The 10,139-nt window shown below is 37.4% G+C and overlaps 2 protein-coding genes across 12 annotated transcripts in view; both read left to right on the top strand.

Annotated features, from left to right (window-relative positions):
* The first annotated feature begins 50 nt into the window (after positions 1-50).
* KIAA0586 overlaps positions 51-10,139 on the top strand; it is a 113,926-nt gene continuing 103,837 nt past the window's right edge. For 5 of the 11 annotated variants that reach the window (XR_013960685.1, XR_013960686.1, XM_080670052.1 and 2 more), the window contains exons 1-5: positions 56-164; positions 633-930; positions 1,872-1,942; positions 5,189-5,258; positions 6,220-6,289. Coding sequence is in view for 4 of the 11 variants with exons in the window: in XM_080670050.1 (XP_080526176.1) it covers positions 732-930; positions 1,872-1,942; positions 5,189-5,258; positions 6,220-6,289 (410 nt within the window). In the remaining 7 variants the exon portion in view is untranslated. Of the gene's footprint in view, positions 204-632; positions 931-1,871; positions 1,943-5,188; positions 5,259-6,219; positions 6,290-10,139 lie in introns of those variants that run through there. The other 6 variants (XM_080670051.1, XM_080670049.1, XM_080670047.1 and 3 more) reach the window with 5 other exon arrangements.
* On the top strand, positions 6,901-9,250 carry LOC308249214 (akirin-1-like). Its single transcript, XM_080670138.1, has one exon. It carries the CDS (start codon positions 7,175-7,177, stop codon positions 7,748-7,750), a length of 576 nt encoding a protein of 191 aa, XP_080526264.1. The 5' UTR covers positions 6,901-7,174; the 3' UTR covers positions 7,751-9,250.

Here is a 10,139-nt window from a genome sequence, read left to right as displayed (position 1 = left end):
CCTTTTGGTTGGCTGTTTGGGACAATATTCTAGGCGCGCATGCGTGTTGTATCTCGGGGGGGCGGGCTTACAAGGAAGTGGATGTTTACCCGCGGGCAACTGAAGGTGTTGTCTGATTAGACCTGTGGCTGTGTGGCTGCCCGGCGTTCTGGAGACTCGGAGGCGTGAGTTTAGGTGTCCGGTGTTTGCAACTGGAGGGATGTGTAAGACTCATTGGCTGAATAATGCTATTAAGCTTCTTACGTGGGGAATTAAAAAAAAAAAAGCATTTGGGTTTTACCTGCTTGACTCCCTCCGCCCAGCAAATCTTAACTGCGCCTCTACATCTGTTTGATTTTGTCTTGCCAACTCTCGGGCTGGAGAATGCACTGTTGTTACGGTTATTATTATGCTCATGCAGTCATTATCTTGTCATCTCCAGTTTAAGATTCATGGCATGGTGCATTTGTAGACTGAGTGGGATTAATGGTTAAAAATGTTCTAGTTTTTATGCTGCATTAAGTACCAAAATTAAAATTTCTAGCTTTGTGTATAGTCAGTTTAGACATTAATTTAAAAGTTGATGACTGCATATTTCAGAATCACTTGAAATTCACGTGTTTTTTTTTATACTCCCCCGCGCTTCTTGCCAGTCTCCCCAGTCTTCAAAGCGGTGAAAATTTTGTTCTGAAGTTTTATGGACCCAGTAGAAAGTTCTACAGAATTTCGAGACTAGTTTTGTTGCCAGTAATATGAAAGGCCCCGAGTTTAGCCCGGAAAAGAAAAGAAGGATTAAAATACCAGCGAAGAGGCTTCGTGAGGTAGTTTCTCCAAACCAGGGATATAATTTGGCTTCGCTGAAAGACGAGTTGTCCTGTGTTCCTCCAGCGTTGTCTGCAAACAAACATCTTCCTTTTAGAACGGGGACTAGCTTGAATGGAACGTTACATGGTATGTGATCCCACATAGTTTTTCAACTTCTGATTTTTTTAAATTTTATGTCTTCTTTATTGCATTTTTTTTTTTTTTTTGCGTGTGTGTTTCAAAATTTAGAGGATTTTTAATGTTTAAATCCACAAGCGTGAGATATGTTTAGCTTGTACAGGTGTCAAAAACTGACTGTGTTCCCTGGGAAAATGGCCAGGCATAGCCTGCATCCAATAGTATTGAATAGATAGAATGAATGAAACTGGAACATTTCCTATTGTGTTTTTTCTTTGTGTGGCTTTTGTATACTCTTGCAGTTCCATCTGTAATGGACATACTTAATTTGTATGCTGAGCTTATTTTTCACTGCTAGGGCTTTTTACCAAATACTCTACCTTCTGTTTGGATTATGATAGTTTGGCGTAGTAGAAAAACACAACTTCTGCCATTTGATGGCTTTCATATTTTAATTCACTTAACATGTATGGACCTCAGTGAAAATGAAGATAACATATGCTTTATCCAATTCATGGGTAATTGTAAGGATTAAGTTAATGGATATATGTGCAAAAACAAAAAAAATGCTTTTATAATGTTGCTTTTTGGTTGGTACAGCATATCACATGCCTGCTGTTAAATCGGGCTTTTATATTATATACATATTTTATTCATGGCAAGTGATTCTGCCTTAGTTTGTCCAAATCTAACAGAGTAATGATATACTTTAAACCATTTTATATTTATCTCACTTGCTTGTCAATATTGACCCATATTTTCCAAGGTATGAGTTGTAAAATCTCATTTTTCTTAAGTTTTTTTTTTGCATGCAATGTGGTTTCCAATTTAGGTCTTGCATTCATATGGAGTTTATATATACTAGTAGCTCTTGAGTCATGCCTGTACAGTTTCTACATGTAATGTTCTGATTTGAAAAATCACTAAAATTAATTTCTTTGTTTTGGTAGGTTCATCAGACTTAGCTTCGGCTAGAAATGATTACCAGCCTCCATTAGAAACCCCTGCTGTGTCAGAAAGTGTAAGCAAAAGGATTCTTAATTATGCTGATGTTGAAATTTTCAGTATTGTCAAATAATGTATTCTTAAATTATGTTTCATTAGCAGCAAGCCTTGTTTTTAAATTTCACTTACCAAGAGAAATGTTTGACATACAACAATTGTGATTTAAATAGCGTTTGAGACATTAACAACGAAAAAGCCTTCCATAGAATAAAAAATATCCGTTAGTAAGATAATGACCTCGGAAAGAAATAGTGTAATTGAAAAAAAACAGCTCTGCTATTATCTAAGGAAAAGGTATTCTAAACAAGAGATATTATGTAAAGGTAAGGAACAATAACAACATAATAAAAAATGTGAGTGTGGTTATACATCAGACAAACTATTGTGAGGTCTTTTGTGGGTATTTTCTTGAGGGGTCTTTAAGAAACAAAAACATGAAATTTTCATGTTAACCTTTTTATAATGCTAAAGATATTTGATGATAAATATAATGTTTTGGTGATGCAGTCTAATTAGACTTTGATCACCAATTGTAATGTTGACCTATGTATTGTCAATTTAAAAAGTCTATAAGGGAGAATTTCACAATATTTTGGGATTTTTTCCCCCCTCTGTTTTTATTTTTTTTCCTTTTTATTGAATTTATTAAGGTGACACATGTTAGCAAAACTATACAGGTTTCAGGTGCACAATTCTACAACACATCATCTGTACACTGTATTGTGTATCCACCACCCCAAGTCAAGTCTCAGTCCATCACCATTTATCTCCTGTATACCTTCCTTCACCCCCCACCTCTCCCACAATCACCACAGTGTTGTTTGTGTCCTTGAGTTTTTTCACAATATTTTGAAAATTTAGGCTGGTAAACTAAGAATTAAATTGAAGCTATAGTCAATTTTTTCAGAAACTCACAGTAAAAAATGTATAATTACGCACCATACTTGATTCCTGAGCAAATGCCTAGCCTTTGGGTTGGTGTTTTCTGTTTCTTTTTTGAGCAGGCCTTATTTAATGATTAATGCTATTTGAATTTCATTATCAAAATAATTTTCTAATTTTCTGAATGTATGGAAAATTATTTATGTATGTTTGAGGATAAATGGGTAACATTTGTCATGAAGATGATCAAGCAGGATGCCAATACATTTAATAATGGGCTCTCAGCTTGTTTTGTGTAGATTTGTCTAGTGCAGTGGTCGGCAAACTGCGGCTCTGTTGACTAATGAGTTTTCCGACCACTGGTCTAGTGCAAAACATGCCTGCAAAACAAACCTAGTTCATTATCATTTTATCATGAACACAAACTGCAATCTCTTTGCATCATGTTTTTGTTTCATAAATGAGTACTAAGATTATAGTGTGGATTGACTTGGCCATGCTATTTTAATTAGAAAACTGAAAGAGTTTGTTCTCGATATGCTCACATTTATAAATGCTCCTATTCATGCCTATTTCTCCCTACTACCAGAAGATAAGATGTTCCTTTTCCTGTTTGGGGCTAATCCTTACATATATATAGAAAGAAAATAAAAACTTAAAAAAATTCATTGTAGAAAATACAAAAAGAAAAAAGAACTTCCATGATTTAAAATCAATAACTATTAACATTTTGAGAGTTTTTTTCCCCTATATGTGGATATATATTATGAAATGGGACCATACTATTTTATAACTAAACTAGAGGCCCAATGCACGAAGATTCGTGCAAGAGTGGGCCTTCCTTCCCCTGGCTGCAGGCACCACCTTTGCTCCGGCCCGGAGCTGCCTTTCTGCCTTCCCACACTGCCCAGAGGCCCGGAGTGGCTGGGGTGGTGCAAAACGCCTGCGTCCCGCCCCAGCTGTTTGGCACCAGTGTGTGCAAATTAACCCACCATCTTTGGGTTAATTTGCATACTCACTCCTGATTGGCTGGTGGGCGTCGTGAAGGTACAATTTGCATCTTTCTCTTTTATTAGTGTAGATAGCATTAAGGATATTTTTTCTAAGTAGTATTAAGAATATTTTTCTATCATTTTCCCTAGAAACTTTTAAAGGGTTTATAGAATTTAATTGTATGTATGTACCATTGTTTATTTGTTCATATTCCTATCATTTGACATTAAATTTTTTCCTCTAATTTTTATAATGTAAACAACCATATGAACATTCTGGTGGATATCATGGGTCATATCCTTAAGATTAATTTCTAGATGTAAAATTATTAGATCAATGGACATGCACACTTCTGAAACATTTCTAAATTGCCTCCAGAAAGAGTTTATCAATATATATTCTCTCCAGTAAGGTCATTACTGGAATTATCTCCCCATTCATTAATGCAGAGCACTAAAATTAAACAAAAAGTCTTTGCCATTTTACATGTAAAAGGCATCTCATCGTTTTATTTTCTATTTCTTTTATTATTAATGAAGTAGAAATTTTTTTAATGTATGTGGCCATCTATATTTATTCTTTTGTGAATTACATATTGACGTGCTGTGCTTTTTCTTACCAATTTGTAGGAGTTGTTTATATTTCCCAGATGCCTTCTGTATTATTACCTGTTTCATTGGCTTTTGCGGGGGGGGGGGGGGGGGGGGAGTTAACACTTGTTATCAATCAATAGCCTGGATCAGTTTTCTTTTATGATTTTTCTCTTTTCCCTTTTCTGATGTAGCAGAAAAAAAAAGAAAAGGTGTGTCTAAGGCAAGTGAATAGAACATTGAATGAACCTAGTACTTTAAAAAAGTCATGGTGACTTAGCCATGAATATAATCTACAGATGAGGTTGCACATGTGAACAGAAAGCTATTTGTCAGTAGGTATGACTTATATAGAGAAGCCTTCTGATATCACATTAGGAGCTCAGTGACGAATGTTTTGGTAAATTTGTGATTTTGTGCCATGAACTGGCCATCCTTATGTTCTCCATCAGACTCACTGTGAATCAGATTTTCACATTTAACTGTAGCAACTGAGATGTTACACAACTTGCTCTGCTAGAAGTGGCAAATCCGGATATGAGTGTGAATTTCAGGGCCATAGTTGCTTGCTTGTTAATTTACTCATTCACTTGTTTGACAGCTTACTACTCATTCAACAAATCCTTGAGTAGCTTCAAGGTACCTAAGCATTCTGGTGGTGATGGGAATTTAGTATATAAAGCATATAGTCCTGTGCTCCCAAAATATAGCAGTCACATGGCTAGTAAATAATACTTGGTAAGTAATAAATCATAATGTTTATTTAGCCTTTTATTTCTTCCTTTCATATCTCAAAGGATTTTTCTAAAGATGTTGCAGTGAAAGGGTTGCCTTTGGATAAAATAGAAGAGAACAAGAGACAAAAAGGTAAAAGGATACATTTGATTTTTTTTTAATTGTGGTCAAATATACATATCAGAAAATTTACCATTTTTAAGCAAACAGTTCTGTAGCATTAAGTACATTCACATGTTGTGCAGCTGTCACCACCATCCATCTCCAGAACTTTTTCATCTTCCTCAACTGAACCTGTGTATTACCCACTAGCCCCAGCTCTCCATTCCCCCTTCTCTCTAACCCCTGACAGCTGCCATTCTACTTGCTATCTCTGTGAATTGCACTAGACCTCTGATAAATGGAATCATACTTGACCTTTTGTGATTGATTTATTTCAGTTAGCATGTCTTCATGGTTCATCCATGTTGGAATATGTATCAGAATTTCCTTTTAAGGATAGAATTTTATATTTTTTATATATTCATTGAGTTTTAGACATTCATTAAACAACCTAATAGTTTTTTCTTATTTTAATTAAATTTTTTTCCTTCTAAATTAAGCTATTAATAGAATCTCAAAAACTCCAGAAAAGTGTTTGCAACGGTAAAGGTAATTTTATTACTACCAACCTATTGTATAGGTTTGGTACTAGAAACCTGCTTATAAATTCTGAATTCAAGTTTTGGATAGTCTTTGATAAGATAGTAGATTAAAGCGGTGCTTTGAAAAATTTAATGATGCCTTTTTTAAAAAGTTGATTTTATTTTATTCTAAACAGCTTTCTCTTTAGAGTTTGAGCAAATATTCCCAATTTGGCCCCAGGTGTTGTTTTTGTTTGTTTTGATAACATTTTTTTCCCTAGGGCCTCAGGTTATGACTATTGACATTTAGTCATTTGTGTCTTGCCTTTTTAAAATTGTGAAATCCTGTTGCTGAATTCTTAAATATTCTTTAAATATTCTTTCAGTTTAAAAGGTGCTTTATTTAGAAGCTTATTAAAATTTAACATATTTTCAGGAATCTGAAGTATATTTTTGTTTTTATTTTGCAGCAAATGACATCTTTATTTCCCAGTACACCATGGGACAGAAAGATGCTCTCAGAGCAATTTTAAAACAAAAGTAAGTTGCACTTACAGAAAATAGGTGGGCCACTTCTTGTTTTTATGTGGTTCTCTCAAATCAGTTTCACTTTATACTTTGGATATAGGAAAAACTTTTTCAATGTGTGAAATATATATTGTATGTCAGTATGTATAAAGCATTGTTCATGGTTGCCCTGGCCAGTTTGGCTCAGTGAATAGAGCGTCGGCCTGTGGACTGCAGGGTCCCAGGTTCGCTTCTGGTCAAGGGCATGTGCCTTGGTTGCAGGCACATCCCCAGTGAGGGGTGTGCAGGAGGCAGCTGATCAATGCCTCTCTCTCATTGATGTTTCTAACTCTATCCCTCTCCCTTCCTCTCTGTAAAAAATAAAAAAATATATTAAAAAAAATAAAGCATTGTTCATGGTACTTAGCACATATAAAGTATTCAATAGCTGTTAACAGTCATTATAGAAGAGGTACTGTTCAAAGTACTTTATGTGATTTAACTCATTTTATACTCACAAAAATCCAATGAGATACATTATATTACTATCCCAGTTTTACAGAATTTGATTTTATAGATGAGGAAACTGAGGCACAGAGAGATTGATTTTTCCCTATGTCATTTAGCAAGTAGACACTAGGCTGGAATTCAATCACAGGCAGCCGGGCTTTAAAGCCTATGGTCTTAAGCACATCGCTATACTACTTATAGCAGAGGTCAAGTAGTTCCAAATATATAATGGTTATTATTTACCATCAGAGGATATTTAGACTCATCCCAGGTTGCTTAGAACTTAGTTGGGGGCCGGGTGCTGGAGGCGCCATTGGAGCCGACTTGGCTCGGGAGCTCTGCTGAGTAGGCGGAAGTTGGGCCGCAGTCACAGCCGCGTCTGCTCCTGGTCCCTGGCCCGTCAGCGGCATGGCGTGCGGGGTGACGTTGAAAAGGCCCATGGAGTTCGAGGCGGTGCTGCTGAGCCCGGGTTCCTGGAAGCAGCGGCGCTGTGCCCCGCTGCCCGGCCCCACTCCGGGCCTCAGGCCCCCGGACGCCAAGCCACCGCAGCTTCAGATGCAGACCCCACCGCCGACTCTTCAGCAGCCCGTCCCACCCGGCAACAAGCGGCGCCTTCCGACTCCGGAGCAAATTTTTCAGAACATAAAACAAGAATATAATCGTTACCAGAGGTGGAGACAATTAGAAGTTGTTCTTAATCAGAATGAAGCTTGTACTTCAGAAAGCCAGCCTCACTCCTCAGCACTCACAGCGCCTAGTTCTCCAGGTTCCTCCTGGATGAAGAAGGACCAGCCCACCTTTACTCTCCTACAAGTTGGAATAATATGTGAGCGTCTCTTAAAAGACTATGAAGATAAAATTCGGGATGAGTATGAGCAAATCCTCAATACCAAACTAGCAGAACAATATGAATCTTTTGTGAAATTCACACACGATCAGATTATGCGACGAAACGGAACACGGCCCACAAGCTATGTGTCCTGAAGCTTTCTTGCAAATCTGGGTACCAGGTTTGACCTCAAGAGATGGCTGCTGTGCACTTTTTGCAACTGGTTTGATATCACATTTCAGCTCCAACTTTGCATCCTGAGAACACTTAAAGGTTTCTGCAGGTCCATTTTATACAACTTGAAGACCTTAAAACTTTCTGGTTGCCACAACCATATCTTTCTTTTCTGCTCATCCAATAAACAGCTGTGCCCTACGGTGATAGATTTTCGAAGCAAAATACCTGGAGCAGCAGTTTAGCAAAATATGCCCTCAGTGGCACTCAACAAATGGAGTTTCCCCAAGCACATTCTGTAAGAAGTGTGTATGAGAGTGTATGTATATGTGTGTATGTGTATTTTAAGTTATTATTTGTATTGTGCAAATTTTTTTGATCTTGGGGATTCTGGCTGTAAATTTGATGCATGACAATTATGGTTAAAAACATTGGCTTGATCTACAGAAGATCATTAATGTTTTGTGACCATGTAAGTTGTAATAGTGGGTTGTTTTATGTGTAGGTATTGTTAAATACAGGGACTGTTTTCAGGCACAGAATATGAATCATACATTAGGATGGACATCAGATGTGATTAGATGACATAGCAAAGGTCTGTGGTCCTAGGTCTGTAAATGCGTGGTGAGGAATTAGAACAAACTGGAGATGGACCATTTGACACATGGAATCTGCCTAGCTGTATTGGAAAGATACTTTGACTCCAAGCCTTAAAATACCCATGTGGAGTCTGTGCTCACCTCATTCACACAGAGAGCTCCCTGGACACTGAACCTCTAAAAAGAAAAAGTCTCCCCTAGAGCAGGAGCATCAGGGTTTTCTTGGGAGCATAGACCAGGTGAGCATGGGCTGGGGCTGGGCCAGGCCCCCGCAGCACTGCTACTTGGGAGGAGCCACTTCACCTTTGTATCAGTTATTCCATAAAGATTTGGATCCTTTGGTCAGGTTCTCCCAAATTCTTTTAAGAGGTGTCCATGTTCAACTGCCTGAGCTTTGTTTTGGCAACCCCCTGCCCAAAGTTGCTTACAGACTGTTCCTCACCTTATTTTCAAGGCTGAGGAACAGAAAGTAGCCTCTGTTTTGAGGAGGTGGAAGTTAAGTATACATTTATTTTTTATGGTGACTTGTTCAGGACCACATTTTACAAATGCCTTGTTTCATTTATTATTGTTTCTGGAAAGGAAAGTTCTATTAAAATTGTTTTAGTTTGAATATAGAATAGTTTTTTTAATTACAGCTTATTTTGAAAAATCTGAGTGTAATTAAAATGTATGCCAATACCTTCCAAAGGAAGGTAATATTCAGAGACAGTTCTGATCAGATGGCTTAGAGATAATTTCTGGAATATTCACATTGGAAGATTCCTTATTAATGAATGTCTTTGACTTAAATCTAACCAAAAACTGCAACGTTATTCTTTGTACATTTTCATTATATAGTATTAACAAGCTTAGTTGCAAACAAATAAAATACTCAAGCTATTTGTTAAAAAAAAAAAAAAAAAAAGAACTTAGTTGGGGAGAGAACATACACATATATGGAGGAATGAGTGATTAGAGCTCATAGGAAACAACATTGCATTGAATATATTACTAAACTGTCCTGGATAGACATTTAAACCATAGCATGGCTGTCAGGTCTCAATTGTGTGATATAGGCAGTAAATGCAAAAGGAGTTAATGAAAGGAGAGATCAAGAAGAAGTATTATAAGGACAAGCTTATTTTAAAAGGTAAGGCTGATGTTAGATCTTACAGAAGGAGAAGGTTATAATAAGTGGATAGAAGCAGATTGAGAGAACAGCGAGAGAGAGTGTGGGAGTAGTGTGGTACAGTGAGTGAGGAGCGGACTCCCGAGAGTTGTTTTGTGAAGTGATAGGAGTATAAAGAGGAAGCTAGGACAGGGCCAGAGCATGGTATATGTGGAAGGCCAGCCAGAAGAAATTTGCCTATTTAGTTGCTATAAGGGATAGTTTTAGATTTTTTTTTTTAAATATATTTTATTTATTTTTTACAGAGAGGAAGGAAGAGTGATAGATAGTCAGAAACATCGATGAGAGAGAAACATCGATCAGCTGCCTCCTGCACACCTCCCACTGGGGATGTGCCCGCAACCAAGTCACATGCCCTTGACTGGAATCGAACCCGGGACCCCTCAGTCCGCAGGCCGACGCTCTTCCACTGAGCCAAACCAGTTTTGGCTAGTTTTAGATTTTTTAATGGTGGAGAAATATGTGTGGGAAGTTTTTTTTTTTTTTTAATTTCTTTATTGATTTTAGAGAGGAAGGGAGAAGGAGAGAGAGATAGAAACATCAATGATGAGAGAGAATCATTGATCAGCTGCCTCCTGCACACCCCCTACTGGGGATCGA

This window comes from Plecotus auritus (assembly GCF_963455305.1).
Source record: "Plecotus auritus genome assembly, chromosome: 1".
In the NCBI taxonomy this organism is placed as follows: Eukaryota; Metazoa; Chordata; class Mammalia; order Chiroptera; family Vespertilionidae; genus Plecotus; species Plecotus auritus.
Note: the sequence above shows the minus strand (reverse complement) of the source record. Positions and strands in the feature narration are given on the sequence as shown.

Bases quoted from the DNA above. Each gene is read 5' to 3' on its own strand.
- LOC308249214 (XM_080670138.1), top strand. From the start codon at position 7,175: ATGGCGTGCGGGGTGACGTTGAAAAGGCCCATGGAGTTCGAGGCGGTG.